At 41.9% G+C, this 25,702-nt stretch overlaps 1 protein-coding gene across 1 annotated transcript in view; it reads right to left on the reverse strand.

Moving 5' to 3' along the window:
• Positions 1-25,702, reverse strand: part of LOC145402181 (ATP-binding cassette sub-family C member 5-like) — a 61,631-nt gene that overhangs the window by 13,969 nt on the left and 21,960 nt on the right. The window contains 11 exon segments of the mRNA XM_080274297.1: positions 1,316-1,420; positions 3,434-3,510; positions 8,313-8,511; positions 9,329-9,506; positions 10,200-10,423; positions 12,052-12,254; positions 13,669-13,834; positions 19,571-19,701; positions 20,629-20,754; positions 23,243-23,390; positions 24,379-24,482. Of these exon segments, the coding sequence (XP_080130423.1) occupies positions 1,316-1,420; positions 3,434-3,510; positions 8,313-8,511; positions 9,329-9,506; positions 10,200-10,423; positions 12,052-12,254; positions 13,669-13,834; positions 19,571-19,701; positions 20,629-20,754; positions 23,243-23,390; positions 24,379-24,482 (1,661 nt within the window).

The following is a 25,702-nucleotide window of genomic DNA, read 5'->3' on the forward strand; positions in this document are numbered from 1 at the left end:
GTGACTTCAATTCACAGGCATAACCATTCACACATATGTACTTAATATTGCCTATCACACAAAGTCAATACAGTGCTACAAGTTTTAAGTTGAAAAAGGATGCCAACCCTCGTCATGTTCTACATACAAAATTGATCCAACCAGCTTGATACCCTGTCAGTTCCTTAGCCCCCAAACCTCCATACTTCTTTTCTCACACCCTCATTTACCATTCTATCCACCTTCTTAGCCAACCATGCTGCCTACCTCCATTAAACTCACTCACACATACCCATTTCACCACCCTAACTATCCTCATTTTCTCTATATGGCCAGATCACCTATGCATACTCTCTTCATTTCTGTTGTCCACAGACGTCCTTACCCTACACTGTTCGTGAATCACATTATTTATTATTCTACCCACTCTCTGCGGTCCACATACATTCTTTAATAACTCCATCAACACTGCTCTCACTAATGACTCTTTGCTTCCATGCACATCAAAGTCTCACATACATATGTTAATGTGGGAACTAAAATTTCTTCATGAAATCCACTTGCAGCCACCACACTCAAACCTTTGTTTCATTTACAGGCCTTCATAGCACCAGCAACTTTCCTTCCCTGTGGTACTCTACTTTCCACTTCAATTATGTATTTACCTCTCTTCTCTATCATTGCACCCAAGTACATTAACTTTCTCCATTCACCAGTACATCACACCAAGGGTCACATTTTCTTTCAGCAGTCATCGCTTTACTCTTATCAACATTTACTTCCAGTGCAAGACACTCACAGACATCACCAGAACTCACCACTAGTCTGCTGAGCTGTTGTTCACTATTAGGAAGTATCACAGCGTCTGCTACATCTCCATATCACCTTTCACCATTCATTACTATCCTCCTCCTTTCCTCCATAGCTCAGGTTTTTACTTCTCTCACAACCCAGTGCATATTTACATATACTGAACAGCCATGGGGATATACATCTTTGTCCTACTCTTCCACTGATTTTTACATCACTCAGACACCCACTTACCCTTAGAAGGTCTTCACTACCATTATAAAAACACTCAACAGCATTTAAAAGCTTCGCTTTCATGCCATACATACATAAAACCTTTCATACTCCCTCTCCAGGCTATCTGTGTTATTCCTCCCACACCCCTAGCATGTGTGCATGCATGCACTTATTCCTCCCACACCCCTAGCATGTGTGCATGCATGCACACACACACACACACACACACACACACACACACACACACACACACACATACAACTGGAAATAACGAGTCTGGCGTACAGTATTTGTATCCTCTATGTCCCACCTGATCAAGCCAATACTTAAGCCAGACGACATTGAAGATCCGGGTGGAGGTGAACACAAAGACAGCAAAGAGGATAATGATCATCACGCACCACCCACCACTCGCCTGACAATGATAAAACATGAATGGAGAAAAAAAAAAAATCACAGCAAATACTTGGAAATTGGAATAAATCATTCAAAAGACTTGGAAATAGAAATAACATAATACAGACTTGCTATAGTACTAGTGGCTGTAATCCAAGGCTCATCTGGAAGTGAACCCAGTGGACTGCAGGCTGAAGTTACCTTTCTACTGCAGTCCTTCATTCTCTTTTTGGGGATAAGGAGGAGAGATGTTTGTATGCCAGGCAATGGAGCCAACTGGTCATAACAGTGCCACAACATGCAGTTCCTCTCCAGACTTGCTATAACATACATAAATACATTAAAAGCCCATTCCATATATAAGCAACATTTAGCTGTAGGGGCCCAGTGCTAAAGCAGAACAAAACAACTAAAGGTAGGTGATCAGCTCATGCTCCTTCCAGATGTGCATGTAAAAAAAAGCCTTGAGGTGGATCTTTCACATTCAAGCATGGTTATCACTCTAACTGGTGCTTTAAAGTACCAAACCACCAGGAATACAAATACAGTACTGGATGTTGTGGTATTCCTAGCCAGATCCCCAATCTTGGATACCTTCTTCTCCAGTTCTGCTAGACTCTCTTATACTAGACATTATTTGTGGATTTGTTAATGCCAGGATGCTTGAGAGGGACGTCTTCATGTGCTGGCAATGATATAACTGGGTGGCTCCACTGCCTAGTCTTCCAGACATCCCTCAACCACTTCCCTCTCCCTCAAAAGGAGGATGGTGGACAGCAGAAGGGCAGTTCAAACCTGTGGTCCACTGGTTTGTGTTAAAGATGAGTCACAGATTGCAATTACTACTACCGCTGTTGCCTGGTTCGGTTATTAAGGGATTAGTAAACCCTCTCAAAATACACTAGTTTATGGCATATTATGGAATTATTTAACAATCTATGTCATTAAATCTTCCAAAAGAACATTATAGATACCTATATTCAGGTGTCCGGTGATGCTTTGGGGAACTACAAAGGTTTTCAGGCAGTTGCATAATTAAACTATGGTAAAGGGCCCCTTTGAGAGAGGCTTTACAGTCATAATTTGTGGAAAATCTTAATTTGTGGAGGTTCATATTCCTTAACCAACACAAATATGGAGACACGGCAACATTAAAAGCTTGTCTTAATCATCATTATCATCATCAATAAGCTGTCCTCTCCTGGGAACCTTTGAGAAGGGATTGCTGTGAACAAACCATCTCCAGGGAATTTTGCATAGTGGCAGTGCTGTAATCACACCTAAATCACAAAAACAAAATACAAGGCACTTTAAACTGAAAAAATCATAGGAAATTTTGAAGGAGTCAGGAAAGCCTTCCTCTTTTCTATCCTCTTCTCTTATACATAGATTAGCAATCAGTAGAATTAGCCTTTTTTTCGTTTCCAACAGATACCTTACCATGAGCCAACAGGCCTCCTGTTAACTGTACTCCCTATGTACTCTAATACAATGGCAGAGTAGAGAGATACCAGAGTAAATGGGTCTTACCGTAAATGTATGTCTTACCATAAATGTATATTCAATGAAATCGTTTTTTTTTGGCACATTTAACCCTGCTTCATAAAATCTCTGCAAACAAGGCTCATATAAAGACAAACACAAACACATCTCTGTAAATAAAGCTCACATAAACATAAATACATCTCTGAAAATAAAACTCATTTAAACAAAAACACATCTCTGTAAATAATAAACACAAATACATCTTTGAAAATAAAACTCATATAAACACAAACACATCTCAGTAAATAAACCTGATACTTAAAGAAACACTAGTCACTACACATGCCACAAAACGACCTTTATCAGTGCTGGAGAGAGATGTCTGGCAGCTCTGCTACCCGGTTATACAAAATAATGTTCCTTAACTCTCACAATCTCCCAAAACAAGGATTGGTAACTTAAGCCTGCAGTCCACCAGGTTCACATTGCAGATGAACCTACTGCTACTGCTACCATTACTACTGCTATTACTACTATTGCTACTCACCTTCATCAATGTGAGGTAGACCCTAGAACTCACGCTTCCTGATGCTCGAGTCTCCTCCGAGGTTAGCTTCCCCTTCTCTCCAATCACATCTGCTTCAACATTACCTACACAAGCAAGTAAACAGAAGGATTTAAGAAAACAACAGCTAATTTTTTAATAATTTACATATACTGTACTATCTACAGATACTGTATGAGTATGACATGCATGCACACACACACACACACACACACACACACACACACACACACACACACACACAAACACACACACACACACACACACACACACACAGAGGAAGAGAAGACAGTGTTTTATTGGAGAGTTATGGATCAGAAATTGAGGAAGTGGTACTGACGGAGAGAGAGAGAGAAGAGGAAATAAAGAACAGTGAAAAAAGTTGGAAAGTGGCATACACTAATGTTGACGGTTTAATATTGGGAAGGTTAGAAATCAACGATTACTTGAGGATTCACGAACCAGATATAATGTGCTTTATGGAGACCAAGTTAAGAGAGGATATTGACATCTATATGGATGGCAAATACAAACTGTGATGAGATGGAAAACAAAAAACGGGAGGAGGAATGATGATAGCAGTGAAGAACAACATCAGTGTGGAAAATGTGGAACTGGGAAAGGGTAAGGCCGAAGTGATAAATATGAAACTAGAAACCGGAGAGAATGGCAAGAGAGACATCGCAGTGGTATACGTTCACCCTAAGACAAGGGCATGGAAAGACGATGAATATCAGGATATGTTGTCAGATATGGTTATCTATCTCAAGAAAGTGACTGAGACAAAAACAGTAACATAATTATGATGGGGGATATCAACTGTAAAGAGGTGAACTGGGAGGAATGGGACTCGGGAAACAATGAAGATTCATGGGGCACTATATTGTTAAATATTGCAATGAGTAATGTAATGACCCAGTGGGTCAAAGAGGAAACTAGATTCAGAGGAGACGACAATCCAGCAAGATTAGATTTACTACTAACTAAAGAACCTGATGTAGTGTAAAACTTAAAATATCAGTGTCCTATAGGGAAAAGTGATCATGTGGTCATTGAGTTTCAGATGATAAAAGGGAACGTGGTGCCAAGAGATGAGTTTTATAGACAGGGATGATACAACTATGGGAAAGCAAACTTTGCAGGATTGAGGAAATTTTTCAAAAATGTGGATTGGAGAAAATTCAGAGAAACAAGAGTGATGCAGAGGAAGTGGGATATCTTTCTAGATATCTATAATTCGGAAGTGGAGAAACATGTTCCATGAGTAAGTGGGAAAGAAAACAGAAAAAAGGAATGGTTTAACAGAAGATGCATGACAGCAAAAAAAAAAAGGGGACATGGCATGGAACAAATGGAGAAAGAGAGGTAATAATAAATCAAAGGAAGAATATAATAGAACTAGAAATGAATATACAAGAATACGCAGAGAGGATGAGAGAAACTTTGAAAAAGGTAAAACTGACAAATGTAGGGAAGAACCCAAATTGTTTTATAGATTTGTTGATGGCAAATTGAAACAAAAGGAAGGAATCACCCAACTGAAAGTAGAAGGAGAGGTCTATAAAGACACAGCAATGCAAGCTGAAATAATGAACAAATGTTTCCAATCGGTTTTCACTAAAGAAAGGGACGTTGTGGAAGGGGAGGGTTTGATTAGAAATGTAGTGATAAAAGACATAAAAGTGGAAGTGCAGGAAGTGTACCTGTATAAATTACTGGAAACTCAAGACGTAAGGAAAGCCCCAGGACTGGATGGAATCTCTACCTGGGTACTGAAAGAGTGCAGAGAACAACTGGCAGATAAGATTCACGATTTAATTATGTGTTCTCTGAAAGAAGGGAAAGTGCCTCGGGAATGGAAGAGAGCCAATGTGGTACCAATTTATAAGGGAGGAAACAAGGAAGAACCACTGAATTATAGACCAGTGTCCCTGACCAGCGTAGTTGCAAAATCATGTGAGAGAATCCTGAAAGACATGGATAAAATATCTGGAGGAGACGAACATATTGGCAGAGAGCCAGTTTGGATTGAGAAGTGGAAGGTCATGTGTTTCCAACTTGTTGAGCTTTTACCCAAGAGTGATTGACGTGTTACAGGAGAGAGACAGCTGGGTGGATTGTGTGTATCTAGATCTGGAGAAAGCCTTTGACAAGGTACCCCACAAGTGAATGATGTGGAAATTGGAACACATAGGAGGACTGAAGGGAAACGTCCTGGAGTGAATGTGTGACTTCTTGAGAGACAGACAAATGAGGACAGTAATAACAGACAAGATGTCCGGATGGAGGGAGGTTACAAGTGAAGTCCCACAGGGCTCGGTGTTAGTGCCAGTAATGTTCCTGATTTATGTAAATGATATGGTAGATGGAGTGAACAGTTATGCAAATCTGTTTGCTGATGATGCAAAGATCTTGAGGAGGGTAGAAGTCGAGGACGACTGTAAAATGCTGCAGGAAGACATGAATAGGATCCAAGGTTGGAGCCAGATGTGGGAAATGAAATTTAATGCAAAAAAATGTAAGATATTGGAAATGGGTAAGAGTATCAAGAGGCCATCACTGAATTATATGATGGGTAATGAACCAATCAAAAAGTGAGAGAAGAGAATGATTTGGGAGTGCTGGTCCAGGATAGTTTGCCACCAGAAAAACACATTAATAAGATAGTTAGAGAGACGTACAATCTCTTGACTAACATACGTGTGGCATTCCATTACATGGATGAGGAAATGATGAAAAAATTGATAGTGGCCATGATCCTCCCCAGGAAGGAATATGCAACAGTAGTGTGGTCCCCACACAAGAAGAAAGTCATAAATAAGATTGAGAGAATACAAAGAACAGCAACCAAGATGGTCCCCAGCCTGGCAGATCTGTCCTACGGACAGAGACTAGAAAAGCTGGACCTGCCTAAACGAAAAGAAAGGAGAGAAAGAGGAGACATGATTGCAGTGTTTAGGGCCATGATGGGAATAGATAAAATTGATAAAAATGATCTGTTTGTATGGGATGGGAGAGTAACAAGGGGACATGGAATGAAACTGAAAAAGCCAAGAATGTTTGAGGGATATCAAGAAATATAGCTTTCCATATAGATGCATAGACCTGTGGAACAGCCAGGACAAAGAGATCGTCCAGTCTAAAAACTTAAACGACTTCAAAGCAAAATTTGACTTCACGAGAAAAAGAGACGGGACCCCATGAGCATTGCTCATTTCCTGTATATCACAACTAGGTAAATACATACACACACACACACACACTGAGAGAGAGAGAGAGAGAGAGAGAGAGAGAGAGAGAGAGAGAGAGAGAGAGAGAGAGAGAGAGAGAGAGAGAGAGAGAGAGAGAGAGAGCAGCCTGATCTGACCTCACATAATCCCTGTGGTACTGTATATTGTACATTCGTCATTATTGGTAATATATCTTTTTCTGACCAAATAATACTGGTACTAAACCACTCTACTGTAACAATAATAATACTGGCTTACAAAAATAACTTCCGGTACATCCATTCCTCATCCAGTCCAGTACTGTCCCACCTGGAACATATGCACCTGAGGTTAAGCTACTCAATCCAGATAATTAAGGTGACAGCAACCAGCTGTTCTCCCTGTGTGGTGTTCCAGCCATTCATCCATCCATCCATCATCCAATCCTACCTTGTCCCATGAGGAGCGTAGGAGCCCGGGGCTAGGTAAGTTGGTCCTGACATTTAAAATGAGAGTGACCAGCCTCATTCATCCCTGAGTGGCATTACAGGGCTCTTGTTTGGCGAGCCACAGTTTGCAAATGCAAGTATTTTTTCCCTTTGGTGAACAAATTTTACATGCAAGTCGCCTTCTGGCGAGGAGAAAATACATCCACTTCAAAACTCAGTAAATTACAAATTAAGTAGATCTCTCTTAAATGAACAAAAAAGCATGTTGTGATCAATTATTAACTCTTTCCTTGTTGCCACTGTGAACGTTTAAAACCTCATTATATGATTCTAATCATCACAAAGTGTAAATAAATAAGTAAATAAATATGTGAATATTTACTGCTCATAAAATATTTCTGCTCGTAGTCAGTTTGGCTATGAAAAATTTATTTGGCTCATAAATCTGAAACCTTAGGAGCCAAATGGCTCGCAACCATCAGCAGTCAGCAAGAGCCCGGCATTACGTGAGCAATAAAACCCGACCACCCCTTGGATATAAACCTTCACTGGCTCAATCCGACTGGAGCACCGTAATTACCCACTAAATAACCAGGGGCCAAAATTTGGTTATACTGTTACCGCCCAGCATAGCAAATGGTTTCCTGGTGTACAGGAAACCATTAGGCTTGTCACTCAGTGTAGAGTCATCCACGGGCAGAAGAAAGAGGAGAGAAGGAAAGAAAGGAAAACAGAAGAAGAAATGTAAAGTCACCCTGAAGCTGAAGGACAAGGAAAGAATGAAGGAAAGAAAAACAAAAGAGGATGAAAGGAAAGAAGGATGGACGAGAGGAAAGGGCATACACCTAAGAGCAGAACTACATTGTGTGAGTGGATGGTGAGTGCCCCCACCTACCACAAAGTGTGGTGTTCCCAGTGCAATATATCCCATTACAAGTGCAATATTCCCCAAATATTCCTCACATTCTTATGTGCCACAACCATCTGGTGCCCTAACTCACTACACTACCCGGCATCTTGTGTGAGGGCAATAGGGCCATTGGACTAATTAGTAAATAGTACAAAGGTCCATCCTTGGTTTCCCTGCATGCATTACAGAACTGTTCCAATAGGAGGAACGACTATCAAACAAACAAAAATGGAAATCAGCAAAAGAATTACTCAGAATTATTACACAATTTGCAAGAAAAATGAAACACTTACCAATTTCCTCATCCTTGTCCTCTCCCTTGCCTCTCCTCAATTCCTTCATCTTCTCCTCTTGCTCCTTGTCATCCTTGATAGCACTGCGGTTCACCATACTGCTATATTCTCCCCCAAGCTCCATCAATTTCCTGTGGCTGCCCTGCTCCACAATCCTCCCGCCCTGCATCACCACTATCTCATCACACTCTTCCAGGAACTGTGAAGTGAAAGAAATAAACCATCCATCCAATGCTTTAACAAAAATGTAGGGCCCATGGCTAGGCAGCTCAGTTCATGGCATTTAATTCAAGTGACTAGTTATTCAACCCTGAGTGGTAACAGATAAGTAATAATCCAATGCCATCACGTGGATGTAAAACCTTAAAGGCCATATCTACCTGGAGTGCCTTAACTCACTAACCCACCACGCATCCTTCTCTTTACACGCTTGAATACTGTACTGTAAATGAACTTTAAAGAAATCTTGGCTAAACCTATTTTGTATATGTATAAGTAAAATTGTATGCTTACTACATCAAAATTTAAAACACATCTAGTTATTCTATTATTACATGTGTATCTGACGGTTTATATGACTGCAGAGTCAGACCTCCTCCTTGGAGGAACAGTGACAGCCAGAGTTTACATGCTAAGGAAATTCCATGCACACATAATGACTGATGTGTGGCATGTATGACACAAGAATGACTGTTAAAGGCCAGCATACCTCTGATATAGTATTTAATTCAATTATCCCAGGGTTACCATTTACATTTTATTCTTGGCACAGTTTTATGCTCTTATTTATTTTAGAATAGGCTTTTTGATCTGGAGAGGTTATATCTAATCTTAATAAACCTCTTTCAGTATGGCATGCCTTTCTTAAATCTGAGTAGAATAGTCTACTTGCAGCAAAAGTAAACTAATATCACCTATATTCAGGGATTTCAAGATGTGACATGGCACTTGGGTGTCCACTGTGTTAAGAGGGAAATCCATGGGATTATTTTTAACTTAATTCTAAAATTACTTACATGTGTGGCGTGTGTGACAAGGATGACTGTCTTGGTGGCCAGCAAGCCCTTGATGCAGCAGCTGAAGATGTGATGCGCCACTCTGGTGTCCACTGCACTGAGAGGGTCATCTAGGAGATAGATGTCACGATCACTGTACACAGCACGTGCCAGGTTGAGTCGCTGTTTCTGCCCTCCACTGCAACACAATATTACCATTAACAGCATCACTATTACTATAAATATCATTATGAACATCATCGCTGTCAGTATAAACATGATCATCATATTCCATGTTCTCATGTACACCCTTTCCATCAGATGATATAATTTCTATTTTTCTTTCACTATATTAAATGATTTTATTCAGCTTAGATATTTTAAAATGAAAGCTTTAGATTTAGCCTTCAGTAACTTCTCTCCTATAGTCATCTTACCATACCCTGGCCCAGATTTTTGTTCTTTTGCAGCTTATTTTATGCAGCTCAATAATAGAATTAAAAATTACTATGGCTCTACATCCTTTCCACAGCACTTCTTTATGACCAGCACCATATTCTAGCATAAATCTCTTGCTACAGGTCAGTACTGAAGATGAAGAGATGGTAGTTTTAGGCTAAGTTAAAGTAAAAAGGGTGCTATGGACTTTTCTAAGCTGAATAATTTGTCTGGTGATAACAAGAATAAATGTAAAGCACTGTACATCATCAGGATAAACAGGTTAAAATGGGATTGGCTGCATCCACTCACCACCTCAGATTAACCCCTTGCTTGCCAATCTCCGTCATATCTCCAAAGGGTTACAAAACGAGTGTAAACACACCACAGATTAAACCCTCACTTGCTAATCTCCATTACATCTCCATAGGTTTGGACAAGAACATATACAAACCTCAGATTAATCCCTCGATCGCCGATTTCTGTCATGTCTCCATTGGGGAGGAGGTCAATGTCAGTCTGGAGAGAACATGCCCACAGCACCTTCTTGTATTTGTGTGGCTCCACCTTCTCTCCTACCAGAAGGTTCTCCTGGAAGGTGTCATTGTAGATCCATGCCTGCTGTGTGACCAATGCCAGTCTGCCGTTCACACAAACACTGCCACACTGGGATTTCATCTGTTGGATATACATTAAGAGAGAACAAAAGGAGGGGTTTAGTGAGACTTCTGTGTCTAGTAGATCCTGACTTATACTCAAATCTAATTTTGAACTTTAAAGTATTCTCCCTTCTGCTGTTAACTCCTTTCAGTCCAAGGATGTCATGTATAATTTATTCCTTCTACTACATCCAGCGTAGGTCTTTCCTATATGCCGATGGAAAGACAGTGTCCCTGACTGCTGTGAAGGCCTCCCAATCAACCACTATATTGCAGCACCATAGGATAGCAACTGTAACAAACATCAACACAGTGAGCCTTTTCTTCACTTTGACACAATTTTACCACTGCCAGATGTATCAATGTTTTAAGCCATAGTGATGGAAATATATTTTCATAATCCTTCACATGATACTGGGGCTCTTAATTTATCCCTATATCCAGCAAGGAGAACAGCAACACTTAAGTATGTTGTACCACTTCATATGAGTGTTATCATAGATATCATATCGTTTCACATCGCTTATAATGGCTCCAACATGCTTCATGCTTGCAGCGTCAGCCTTGTTCATCTAATGGCGTTTCCACACTGCTTGGTCTCTGGCAGCCTCCCTATTCAGTCTCTTATTCCCGAGATCACACTCTATGACCTAACCCCAGGTCTTTTTTGGTCTGCTTCTCCCAACCCTACCCCTGACATTCACACTTCTCACTCTCCACACCCAATCTATTTGTAGGATATAACACCATTGGCTAAAGTTCTTATTTAGTGCTTGTAAGGGATGACAATGATGATGATATCATCATCATCATGATATAAGTTTTCATGTTGGATGTGGATATACATTAATAACAAGTGAAGTATAAATTAATCCTCTGAACTGAAGCATGGATGACATTGGAGGCAAAATGTTGCCTGATTCTAGCTCAAAATATTTGACTGAAGGCAAAATGCTGCCAGATTTTAACTCACAATTCTGTAATGGTGACATAAATTTGCTGTGTTTTTTATAACAACAAATGTGTCTAATCCACTTTCATTACTATTTTTACAGTAGGTCAAACATACGGTAATTTTCAAACATTCATTCATTCATTCATTCATTCATTCATTCATTCATTGCCAGACGCCATGGATCTCAGACGGGGTGGCCAAGGGCTTAGAGTTAATTGTTTTTACAGGGAGGGGCACTAATCCTCCACCAACCCCACTTGACACGTAGGGATGCCAACAGCATCTGGTGTTCCCAGGCGGTCACCCATCCAAGTACTAACCAGACCCAACGTTGCTTAACTTCGCTGATCGGACGGGAAGTGGTGTATACTGACTTTTTCTCATGTGCATTATGAGGCATTATAGTGTGTATTCTATACTGCTTAAACAAACAAACAAACAAAAAGATAAAATTAATCAACACCTTAAAAAGTGGTACAAAAGTATAAGATAAAAATAAGAGAAAAACAGCATTACAAGAATCGTGCTCTATGATATCACATCATTTATATGGACTCCAACACCTTGCATGCGTCAGGCTTGGCCACCTAATGGGGGCTCTCCATGCTGCTCGATCTCTGGAGCTAAAACTCAACAGGACAATAATACTGTACATAACCAACAACTATCACAACAAACAAACCACCACTCACATCTCCACAAATTGCTGCGATGAGAGAACTCTTCCCTGAGCCGAAACTGCCACAGACGCCAATTAGTTTCCCACGTTTCACTGACAGACTGATGTCAAAGAGTGTCTCCACAACCTTGATGGTATCTGGATCATCTTTCTTAACCAGGGCTGCATCTGAAGCTGGGTGTTGTTTGGTGTAGGGCGGTGCCATGCCTTTCTTCACTGATTCGTTGGCTATGTGTTTGTCAAGAAAGTTTAGGTTATGAGCATCAGCATCTCACCAATACCCTTTTTACCTTAATCTAGCCTAAAACTGCCATCTCACCATCATAAATACTGAGTTGTAACAAGAGACTAATGGCAAACTATGATGCTGGTCATGGAGTAGTGCTACAGAAAGGATGTAGGGCCATGGGATTGTCTAACTCAGCCATTCAACTACATAAAATAAGCAACAAAAGGACAAAAATATGGGCCACATTAAGATAAAAGAACTATGGTAAGAATAAGTCAGGATTACTTTCATTTCTTTTTCATCATAATTCTCCTCATCATTTCCGACCCTTACTCTCTCCCAGAAACTATCTCAGTTGGATAGCCATGACGCAACCACCTACAGGCTTTGTTATTTTTACATGTCTCTCAATCCCTCCAACACTCTTTTCCTTTCTTCTTTCTCACCAATATATCCTCCACTCCCTTCTTCCATGGCATATAAGATCAGCCTCTTCCAATATTACTCTCAATCTCACTTTCAAAGACCTTCTTTGGCACTCTGTCCATAAGCACTCTTTGCATTTCTCTACAATATCCCAGTGTACTCCTTTTATTCATTCAGTAATTGCACATCTCATTCCTATTGTCCTTTCTCCTTTTTCACAATACTTATTAACCCTCTCATTACCATTCGATGCAGGCTGCGTCCTACCGCGAGCACGTACTCAGGAGGCAGGCCTCAGCGCCCAAGGCCACACACTGAGACCCCCTTTCCCCCCATCACCGTGCTATTCCCTCGCACTCGACAATTCATAAACAATTTATCCTCATACCTTAATTTAGACTTCAATAATCGTAATTTTTTTCCACTGTAGTCCTGAATAAATGTACTTGCATGTGGTGTTGTAAAAAAGATCAGCTAAATGTAAATTATGCCTTAATTTATTTATTTTTACTTCAGTTTTATTCATTTTTTTCTCACAGAAACATAATTCTTATGGTAAACGTTACTGAGAAAAAGTTATAGGGAATTTATTTGGCTACATTTTGGTGTATAGAGAATTACTGTAGGTCAATTAGGGCTGATTTTACAGAATGAGAAAGGTAATTATCTTACGCTAGAGCAACGCTCGTAGTACACTGACCGGGGCAGTGGAGCGACGCTGGGTGTGGAGTGGGTTAAATGTGGCAGAGGGATATACGGGTACGCAAGTAGTGCTTTGTTCTCACCGAGAAATCATTCCATAACCAAAAAAACAGGGGTCATTTCATTCAACGCAACCAGCATTGAATGGTAATGAGCGGTTGAAACGGGCGCAGACGCACCCTGCATCAAATGGTAATGAGCGGTTGAAATTTGCACCACACTCTTAAACAAAAAGGGTTAAAATCTCTCCATTCATCCGCTTATGCATGCCACTCTTCTTTCTCTCGTCTCACCCACCTTTCTTACCCTTGTTCCCCTTCTTGACATCAATACTCTGTACATCCCAAGCAAAAGTGGCACCCTTGATTTCCACAGCCAAGTTGTTATTGTTGTTTAAAGTTTTAATGCTCTTCTGACGCTCCGGTAACTCACACAGTTCCTGGAAATGGAGAAAAATAACAAAATAGTACCGTATGTTAACCTAGTTTTAATTTCTTTACATCAAATACACTCAACCCCCTGCTATCGCGTGTTCAACTATCACGTTTATCTGCTATCACGCACACATCAAATGCACAACCACACATGCTATCACGCACCCCAAGACCGCTATCACGCGTCGAGTTTGAAGACAGGCTAAGCGAAACTTATTCACACGGCACTTCATACGAGGTTTGCAGAGGATACGATGGTTAATCGGAACGGTAACGTGGTAAAATTCCCGATTATAGCACGGGCATTTGGTATGGATCTGAACGGATTCCTGCCGAGGACACGACGGGCAAAACAGTGACCAAAACTCATTCGGTTCGAAAAAATATATTGTACTACAGCATTGAAATTTAGCCTAACACTGAATGCTTATTAATATTGTATTTTAAAATAAATATCAATCGTTTTGAAACCCTTATAAAGAGTTAATATTTCTTATGCCGAAAAAACTGTGATGTCAATAAAGTAATCACGTGTTTACAACTGAGACGGGGCTCTGACGACAGTGTGAGGAACGTGTGTGATAGCGTCCAAGTTTTGTTCCACTTAAATGTTCCTCAGCCATTCCTGATATAAGGTACCATGTGATACCCCCTTTAGCTGTGGACACTAAAGAAATGGAGACAGCCAAAGAGATCTGGCGGCAACTAAGCCACTCCCAAGCCTTGGAACCCATCAAACCACCCAAGTCGTAATCCTTATAAAAGTTTGATGGCCTTTTATTCATTCATTCATTGCCAGATGCCATGTATCCCAAACAGGGTGGCCAAGGGCTTAGAGTTAATTGTTTTACAGGGAGGGGCACTAATCCTCCACCATGGCCTTTTATGCTGTTTATTTATTCATTATACTGTTTTTATTAACCCCTTAACCGCGGGTATTGTTTTGGTCTGACTGTCCTCTCCCGCGGGGGTTTCAGCCAAATGTAAACAAACCTTTAAACCTTAATAACTCTGCACAGAATAAAGCTAGAGAAAAAAATAAGGTACCATTAGAAAGTACAAACCTTCAGCTTTCCATTGATGTAGGTTTCATGACTTCGTTGACTTTCACAGGACGGGGAGAGCCGTTAGAAGTGAGGGGTGTGAAATAACTATTTTACGCCCCACACACCAGTACCAAATGCCAACCACTCTCTCATAATAGTAATATAAACATATATGAACACTGTACATACGATAAACACCCACTCTGTGTTCACTGAGGTAGGTAAAAGGCACTTCCCTGCGGCTGCGCCCGCTCTTCACTGCGGCTGCGCCTCACTTCACTGCGGCGGCACCCGCTCACTGACGTTTCCTGCGATCTTTTCATTATTTCTAACTTCTAATATTATTTTACATATAATATGGGCAATGTACATTATATTTACAATGCACTTATTACTATATTACGTCACTGGCGCATCACAGAATTACATAAGTGCCGCAGAATTCCACAAGTGCCGCAGATTCTCTTATTACAATATCACTTATTATACTGGCCAATATTTCCTTTATTTTCTAGGCAAAATATCCCTTATTACTACATTATCCATTATACAATTATTGGCAAAGCACGTCACTGTCGCATCACTATATATCACTGTCACTTTCAGTATTTACTCAGAGAGTGGTACTCGGCAAAGCACGGAGTTACACATAGAGCGACTTGGCATTCAAGGCACTGGTGTGTGCTCATTTTCTCGTCGTAGGCCTTCGTGTGGTGGTTGAACATACTCTGCAGCGGCCCTGTGACAACCTGCCGCCTGCTTTAGGAGGCAATTTCACAAGCTGGTGCCGGCTCATGTAATTGCGGCACTCAAGACGGTCAGGTTGTGTGTCAGAGTGTCGCCTCGGGATCAATGCCGTCTGCCTGACCAAATCGTTCAAGTAGCTGCTGAACGACAGTCTTGGAAAACTGTCTCAGTGATGGTTGCCTTATGCCCCCGACTTGTGTCTTGTAAAGAATGAAGGCATTGAGCATGCACATATCGAGCATGTGCAGGCAAGCCTTCCTGTACCATCGGGTGTTTCTCCTGAGACAGTCTATTTCAGCCAATCATCATATCAGACTTATCAACGAGTCTCATATTTACATTATAATCAATGACGGTATCAGGCTTCATGATTGGCTCTCTCCCGTCCTGTAGCTGACCTTCCCAGTTCTCTTCATTTCCCCCTTGTGGATGGTGCTGATCATATTGACAACCTTCTTGTCATGCCACCTGATCGCAAGAAGCTTTTCTGACTTCTTCAGGTGAACATCTCCCTGGATGATGATGATGCTTCGGGGAAACTAGGCCACTCTTTCCTATAGCTCCGTACAGTGCCAACAGTGCCAATGCCGTGTTCAGCAAGGTATTTGGAGAGTTTCGGTGCTGTGTAATAATTGTCTGTGTACAGCACATGATTACCACCAAAATACCTCTCCATCAGCACTTTTACAATGGAGCCAGAGAAGCCAAGGGGTCTTTCCTGTTCACATCCATTGTGCTAGCCGAGTAAATGACAAAATCCATTATATACCCCGTCTCACAGTCACACAGCACAAAGAACTTTATCCCAAAGCGGTGGCGTTTGCTGGGGATGTACTGCCTGAATTTGAGACGTCCTCTGAACAATACCAGGGACTCGTCTATGACGACTTTCTGCATAGGCCTGAAAAATCGCATAAATCGATCCCTAATCTTGTTGAGGAAATCCCTCACTTTCCACAAAGGGTCAGTTTGGGACGGGTTGTCATTATCAGCGAAGTGCAGGTATCCAAGCAGCTGTCGGAACCGATCCCGTGACATATACTTCCCGAATATGGGGATAGTAGTTATGTCATCCACGAGCCAGTACTCCTCCAACTCATGTCTCTTTATATGGGCCATCAAAAACATGAGTGCAAAAAAAACATACAGCTCTCTGATCCCGACAGGCAACCACGACACTTGCTTTGGCGAGCCAATAGGTCCCAGCCCTTGTGCTGCACACTGAGTTGCATACCTATTGGTCTCATCGCTGACATGCTGCACAATTTCATCATCAAGGAAGGCCAGGAAGTAATCAACAAACTCATCACCTGCGTTGCATGGGAAGGCAGGCTGTATTCCAGCATTTGTCATATCAAACGGTGGATTGTGTGGCTGGAAATCTCCACCGTCAGTCCAAACAAATGCATCAACTTGCCCTGTGCGTGGTTCAGTGGCAGGGGCATGTTGCATTTCACTCGTTTCCCGTGAGAAGGAGCTGATGTAGAGGCAATGGGTGAGGCAGGAGGTGAGGCAGGAGGCAAGCGGGAGGTGGGTGAGGCAGGAGGCAACGGGGAGGGGGTGAGTGCGGGGGCGGTGAGTGGGGGGGTGGCGCGGGTGTGGGAACGGAGGGGGGGGCAGGCGGGGGTTTCTGACCTGGTGCGTGGTGAAACTTGACCCTTTCTACCCCGCTTATCACCTCGCTTATCGCCTCGCTTATCGCCCAGCTTTGCCCTCCAACTGCCACGCATCCCCTTTGTTCTAGGCCTGCCTGCACGGCCTGCACGGCCTGCCTTCCTCGCTTGCAGGCTTTGGTAAGTCGTACTCCTCAGATGATGTAGACTGAGGAGAGGGCACGACAGATGATGATGATGATGATGTGAGGGCAATTGGGCTAGGGGAACGGGAAATTGATGGGAAATGCGTACTAGGGCCTGGTGTGGGAGACGTGAGCCTGCGCTTCACCCCCTTCCCACGTGCAATACCAGATTTGCCCATAGGAGCCTTTCCTTTCCCAGAGTACGTTGGGGGGGGTGGGGGAATCAACACGATCACTTTCATCACTGTCACTATCAATGGAAAATGGTTCACCACCAATCACTGCCAAATCATCACTGCTTGCTGTGAGTGTGTCACTTTCACTGCCACAATCAAGAGTAGTACTTACTGTTTTGTCCAGCTCAGTTCTAATTTCAGGAGTGCTCAACCCCTTCTGCCTCGCCGTCGGCAGTTCCTTTACCGGTGTAGAGGTAGAGGGAACACTAGCACTAAACATTGTAGAGGAGGAAGCGAGCGACGATGAGTCGGGACGGAGCGCCATTATCACGCAGAGCTGGACAGATACTGACTGACGCGGGTCAGGGCAGGGGTGGGGGGGGTCCCCTCGGGGTTGGAGGAGGGAGGTGTGGGATGGCTGGCGTGAAAGAACTCGACAGCTACTCTTGCGTGAGAATATTTGCGCGCCGGGAAAACGCGCGGTGTTCAAAATATTCACGATCATTCCAGAATGCCACCCGCGGTTTGGTCCAGTTTTGTCGCCGTCATTCTGGAATGACACCCGCGGTTAAGGGGTTAATATAATAATGCTTTATTTCATGTTAGAGGAGAGATTGGCAGGAAATAGTAGGCATAAAGTGGTTAAAAATTAGAAAAATGGGCCACCGAAAAACCAATTACAGTAGAAATTTTCCCATTGATTGTTCAGTTCAGCTATCTAGTATTCAGCTATCACGTGCGTTTCCTGTGACCAATTAGGCGCGATAGCAGGGAGTTGAGTGTAGACATAACTGAACCCTTTTTGCTCTGACCTGGCCTAAATGTCATCTCTCCACCTTGAATGCTGAGTTGTAACAATGGATCAACACTACAATATGGTGCTAGTTAGGAAGAATGTTAAGGAAAGTTTGGAGGGTTGTAGTACAGTACAGTACAGTATTACAGTACCTTTTTCTGCCACTGACCTGTGTGAAATAAGCTGCAAAAGGATGGAAAACTGGTTCAAATTGAACTAAAAATGATAATACCTTTGTTGTTGGTATTAAATTAAAGAATTACAGGATTATGATACAACTAATTCTACAACGATCTCCTTGAACTCATTTGTGAAAAATAAAAAAGGGCAGTTTAATAGGGTCATTTCTAAGTGACTTTGCAAATTTTATAAAACCATCTCCTTAACTGTTGCTTCTACACAGTACTGTACACTTTAATATCCTTTTGATGCAAACTGTGTCTAAATCAAAATGGCCAAACTGCATAAAGGAAAATTTAGCAGAGTAATATACAAAGTAGATCACCAAGGAAGAAGTGCTACAAAGCTGCCTACGTCATCTCTTCAGGCATGTTGCTGCTTTCAAGAGGAACGGCTTTGATTGAGACAAGCTTTTGGTTCATGTCTGAGAAGTGAAGGATAGGTGTTAATTATCATCACCAACTTTATAATTACATTACACAACTTTAAAAGGGAAAAACTGTAGTTGAGGACCAAGTTGTATTAAAACTGATTGTATGTATGTCAGCATGCCCCTTATTTCTGATGGTCATTTATGGAACGCTGCTAATTTTAGTGCTAGTTGCAATCCTAGGCTAATCTGAAATACGAACACAGTCACCTGCAGGCTTAAACTGCCCTTCCAATCCATCATTCTTTTTAGAGAAAGGGGAATAGTTGTTGGCCATCTGTACTGTATAACCAGGCAAAAGGCTTACCTGGCTATATCAGTGTTACCACATAAGGGTATCCTTTTACAGCACCGTGGAACACCAGTAACTGTTGGATGCAAACAGCCTGCATTCTACATTACAAAGTAATGCCAGCAGTTACACAGCAAGGTTAGACATGTTCAGTCATCACCATATGCCTTAAAAATTATTATAAAAAACTGAGGGATTTCTCTGCACCTTTATGCTCTTAGTTTGATAATACTGCCCTAACTATGATAGAAATGGCTTTATGATGTGTGTCCCCACCTGTATGCGGAGAAGTGCAACCAGAGACTCTGCGACGTAGCGTACTACGAGAGGAAACACCTCCACGGTAAACTGCACGGCAAGGAATGAAGAGTAAATGGTGAAGGCCTCTGATGCATGGAGTGTGTTCCCTGTTGAATAGGAACAGAGAAAGTCACTGTTAAATACAAATGATGTGCTCCAAAATACCACAACTTTTTCCATACAACTGGTACTTTAGCCTATTCACTCTGAAGAGGAGTATAAGGCATCCTTGCATTTAGGTTGACCATTAGGTGACTGTTTACTTATTTGATCTTAACATTTTAGCACTTTTTCAATATACAATCATCTTCTATGCTTAAACACTCACTACAATCCCCTACAAAGCACCATTTTTTGATAAACATTTGCCAATTTCACTTGTACCACTGGTATGCTCTCCACAATGGATATACTATACAATTAATCATTATCTGATAGGCTTTCCATGAATGTAACCCAACAGTATAGTGAGGCTGACCTGTACGAGACAAAGATATAGCAGTAGTTCCTGAGAGAGCATATGTAAGGAGGAAAGTGTGAAACAAAATTCTTTATACAGTATTGTTCCTGAGACAGTTTGCATCATCATCATCATCTGGACCTTTCCCACCATAGGGCAGGGTGAGAGAGTTTGCACTGAGGAAAGAAAACTTGAGATAAAGAGTCTGTCATGGTTCCTGAGAGTAAATACAGGAGAGGAAAGTATGAGACAAAGATATAGCTATTGCTCCTGTTCCATGAGGGAAAATTTCAGACAAAAGAGTATTATGTGAGAAAGGAAAGTATGAGACACAACTATGGACACGTTACCTGAGAATGCTTGCAAGAAGAACATGAGGATAAAAAAGTATATGGAAAGAAGGAGAGCATAAAACAAAACTCCGTCTATGTTACCTGAGAGACTGCAAAGAAGGTGAGGATGATGGTTACAACAAACATGTTGGGTATGAGTTGTTACCTAGGTGAGTATGTCAAGGAAGGTGAGAATAAAACAATATATGTGAGATAATAAGATAAAGCTCTAGCCATGATACCTGACAGTGTGTGGGCAAGGAAGGTGACGATGGTAGCCACAACACAAGTGCTGGGAACGAGCGTGATGGTCAATGACTGCAGCAACGCTGCTTTACGGTGCTTCTTCAATTCCTCAGCTCGGACTGCTGTGTGAGGGTAAATTATAGGCTGCATATATCACATTCAGGTTCCTGGTGGTAATGTGGTTGAGAAAATGAGCCACCTTTTCATTCATTCACCATTCAATCCCCCAGAATCCTAACTTCATCCCACAGGCATATACTTTTGGGGTATTAGTCCTGTAACCCTATGGCTATGGTACAGGGATATTTCAGTTACCATAAGTTTTAAGAGTACATGATTATAAGCCACAAGAAGCCACTTGGAGAATGAGTGTGAGAGTGCTTGTGCTCCACCCATAGTTTGAGGGTTCAACAAATGCTTTGCAAATCACATTACCTTTTAGACAAGTCAGTCTGTCATCCATACTAAATGCTCTCAACTCTCCAACTCGAATTCTTCCCGCTCCTTCTGGCATCTTGCCAAAAATCTTTCTAACAACTTTACCTCATCATCCTTCCCTCCTCTTTTCTACTCTGATGGTTCTGTAGCTATTTCTTCTACTGATAAAGCAGATCTCTTCGCACAGACTTTCTCCTCCAATTCTACCTTAGACGATTCCGGTGCTGTTCCTCCATCACTTCCCCCCTCTGACTTCCTCTTGGCTGACATTAAAATTTCTTCAGTTGATGTATTTTCTGCCATCACTGGCCTCAGTACTAACAAGGCATATGGGCCTGATGGGGTCCCTCCTGTTGTTCTCAAGAACTGTGCTTCTGTGCTTACACCCTGCCTAGGCAAACTCTTTCGTCTTTGTCTGTCAACTTGTACCTTTCCTTCTTGCTGGAAGTTTGCTCTCATTCAGCCAGTCCCAAAGAAGGGTGACCACTCCCAACCCTCCAACTATCGTCCAATTGCTTTAACGTCCTGTATTTCAAAAGTTTTCGAGTCAATTCTTAATAGAAAAATTTTAAGGCATCATTCCTATCACAACCTTCTTTCCGATCGTCAGTATGGGTTCCGTCAGGGACGCTCCACTGGCGATCTTCTCACCTACCTTTCAGACTCCTGGTCATCCTCCTTTCGGGACTTTGGCGAAAGCTTTGCCATTGCACTTGACATCTCAAAGGCTTTCGATCGAGTCTGGCATAAATCTTTAATTTCCAAACTGCCCTCCTACGGTTTCTATCCTTCTATCTGTGCCTTCATCGCTAGCTTCCTTTCCGGTCATTCTATAGCCGCTGTTGTAGACGGCCATCGTTCTTCTCCTAGATCTATCAACAGTGGTGTTCCTCAGGGCTCTGTCCTATCACCAACTCTCTTCCTTTTATTCATCAGTGATCTTCTAAGCTGTACATCTAACCCTATCCACTCATACGCTGATGACTCCACCCTTCACCTTTCCATTCGGTTCCTGCAACGCCCATCTCAACAGTTACTTCAACAAACAAGGGATGAGGCTATGGCACACCTAATGTCTGACTTGGCTCGTATCTCTGACTGGGGTAAAAATAATATGGTTGTCTTTAATGCATCTAAGACTCAGTTCTTACACCTATCAACCCGACAAAATCTTCCACAGGTATACCCACTAATGTTTAATAATATTCAGCTTAATCCTGCATCATCCTTGAACATGCTTGGGGTTTCATTTACTCGGGACTTATCTTGGAAAGATCATATTACATCTCTTGTAAAATCTGCTTCCAAGAGATTGGGTGTGCTAAGCCGACTCCGCTCTTTCTTTACCCCTGCGCGATTGTTGACTCTATACAGGGGTTTTATCCGCCCCTGTGTGGAGTACAACTCTCATGTGTGGGGTGGCTCCCCACATACAGCTCTTCTCAATAGGGTGGAGTCAAAGGCTTTTCGTCTCATTAACTCTCCTCCTCTTACTGACTCCCTTCAACCTCTGTCTCTTCGCCGCACTGTTGCATCTTTATCTCTTTTCTATCGCTACTTTAATGGTCACTGCTCCTCTGAACTGTCTGCTTGCATTCCTCCACCTCTACAACGGGCGCGTAGCACCCGTCTGGCAGCAAACTCTCATCCTTTTTCTGTCCAACTCTCTAATGCAAGAGTTAACCGTTACTCCCAGTCTTTCATTTATGCAACAGGTCAGCTCTGGAACTGTCTCCCTCTGTCTGTATTTCCTGCTGCCTATGATCTCCAGTCTTTCAAACGCAGTGTGTCCAGGCATCTCAAAATGATCGGATCTTGAATTTGGCTCTATATTGTATTTTGTTTTTCTCTTGGAGGGAACTGTTACTGTGGGCTCATGGCCTTTGGTTCCTTCTTCCTCGCATTAAAAAAAAAAAAAAAAAAAAAAAAAAAAAAAATTAAATCGGGTGCCAAACCCTTATTATGTGCTCCTCTTTACATACTGTAATTCATTCAGCACACTTAATCCCCTATCAGTTCCCAACTGTAATTCATTCAACACATTTAATCCCCTATCTGTTCCCAACTTTCATCAATCTCCATCCCTTGCTTCTCACACTCCCATTCACCATATGTATCCACCTTCTTCTTGGCCAACCACATCTGCTCTCCATCCTCCAAAAAAAAACTTACCTAAAACATTCTTTGTGAATGAATCTTCCCAGGCATACATTTTGATGAGCTTCATACTGTTCAGTATCTCACTCATCAGTGTGACCCTCTTGTCTGTCACTTTCACCGTCTCTGCTCGCACTTTACCCAGGACCTTGGCGATTATTCCCTGGATGAACAGAATGGGTGAAGAGACAGTATAAGAGGGATGGGTGTGGACAGTTGTGATGGGGAGGGTGGGGAAGGGCAATGAGTGTGGTGGGGTGTGATAGAGAGGGTGGAGAAGGGTAATGAGTGTGGTGGGGCATGGCTGAGAGTGTGGAGAAGGGTAATAGGTATGGTTGGGTGTAATGGAGAGGATGAAGAAGAGTAATGGGTGTGGTAGGGTGTGATGGAGAGGGTGGAGAACGGTAATGCGTGTGGTGGGGTGTGATGGAGAGGGTGGAGAAGGGTAATGTGTGTGGTTGGGTGTAATGGAAAGGTTGCATGGGAAAGTTAAGGGAGATTTGTTAGAAAAATGTGTGAGAAATAGTTATTTGTTACCTGTAGACATGAGCTTGAGGGTGAGGGCATCCTGTCTCCTTCTTATTTGTTCTGCCCTTCATCCCATCTGTTTATCCTACCTTTCTCTGAACTCCCCCTCTTACACTCCATCCCACATATTCTCAATCATCCTACCTTTGCTCACCCATCCACTAACAATGATGTATATCAGAGTGTACCCCTTCTTGGCAACCTACTTTCCCTTTTTCCCCTTGCTTCCCCTTTTTTACCCCTTGTTCCTTTCCTCTCTCCATCCATCTCTCCCTCTTCCCATCCCTTCCTCTCTCCATCTGTCTCTCCCTTCCTCTTCCAATCACTCCTTCTTTTCTCTCTCTATCCCTCCCTCCCTTCCTTCCTCTTCCCATCACTCCCTCCATTCCTCTTCCAATCCCTTCCTTCCTCTTCCCACCTCTCCCTCCTTTTCCTCTTCCCATTATTCCCTCCCCTCCTCTTCTCATCTTTCCTAACCCTCCCTCCTTTTCTCTCTTTTTCCATCCCACCTAATCCTCCCCCTCTCTCTCCCTCTTCCCATTCCTCCTGACGTTCCCTCCCTCCCTCCTTCCTTCCATCTTCCCATGCATCTTGATCCTGCCTCTACACACCCTCTCACTCACCACAAACGGGTAGAAGAAGGCGAAAATGAACACTCCCAACAGTGTCCACAACCCCAAGACTTGAGGAGAGTAGATGCAGGTGGCCACAACCGTCAACGGCACCACTAGAGGCAAAGAATACGTGGCATCACCATCATCATAATCATTACCATCCCATGTTTTATTTCAGACTAAAATAATTACGTGTGAAGGGAAATTACAATATTGATGATGATAATAATAATAATAATAATAATAATAATAATAATAATAATACAGTGTATTGTAGTAATAATAATGATAATAATAATAATACCAATAATAATAATAATAAAAATAATAATAATAATAATACCAATAATAATAATAATAATAAAAATAATAATAATAATAATGGAGGATAAGTGTGTGAGGAAGAGAGGTATGGAAGTCGGTGAGGCTAGGGATCTGACAAGATCAATCTGGCTGGATGTATGTTGTGAGAAGAAGTGCATGATTAGGAATCTAGCACCCTTTTTTAACGGATTGACTCTATCGCATATGTTTATGTGAAGCTACAGAACATGGTGAAAGTTCGTATAAGTTAAAGCCATGATTCCGGGGGCTTGGATGGTGAGTGAATGGAAGCGTGACCCATTGGACTGGGCAAACTTAGGTTGTCTGGACATTGCTACTCCTCACCCTGCCCTAGAGTGGGAAAGAAGGTCTGGATGAATAATAATAATAATAATAATAATAATAATAATAATAATAATAGGCACTGCAATGACCAAGATCATCATCATCATCACCAACTACTCCTTATGCTGACCAAAAAATCTGACGCAGAAAAACCGACTCATCAAGCAACAGCAGCTGTTCCATTTGTATGCTGACTTGGCCTAAAAAGGGACCTCTCTCCATCTTGAATGCTCAGTTGTAACAATGGATTAGCATCAGAATATGATGCTAGTTGCGAAGAAATGCTATGGGAAGGATGTAGAGAAGTAGTACTGTCTTGTTCTGGTAGACCTATGTGAAATCAGCTGCAAGAGAACAAAATCCGGGCCTAGTTAGGATAGAAAGAGTATAGTCACAGCATTCAAACATAAATGATCAGTGCTACTGAACAACCATTGCAATAATAAAAACAAAGAGAAGGATAAAACTTTTAAAAAGGTACAGTAGTTACAACTACATACTTGATATAACAAAAACAATAAGATGCATGATCACTGTTAACATATACCTAAATCATCCAGAAATATATAAACTTCAATGTTACAACAGCAGGAGCTCTCCACAGGCATAGAAGAAAGGGAGTAATACCCATACCCCTATAACAGCCTGGAAAGCCACACCTTAC

The sequence above is a fragment of the Coenobita brevimanus genome, chromosome 57 (genome assembly GCF_032717465.1).
Source record: "Coenobita brevimanus isolate Jiangsu-jjx chromosome 57, ASM3271746v2, whole genome shotgun sequence".
Classification (NCBI taxonomy): domain Eukaryota; kingdom Metazoa; phylum Arthropoda; class Malacostraca; order Decapoda; family Coenobitidae; genus Coenobita; species Coenobita brevimanus.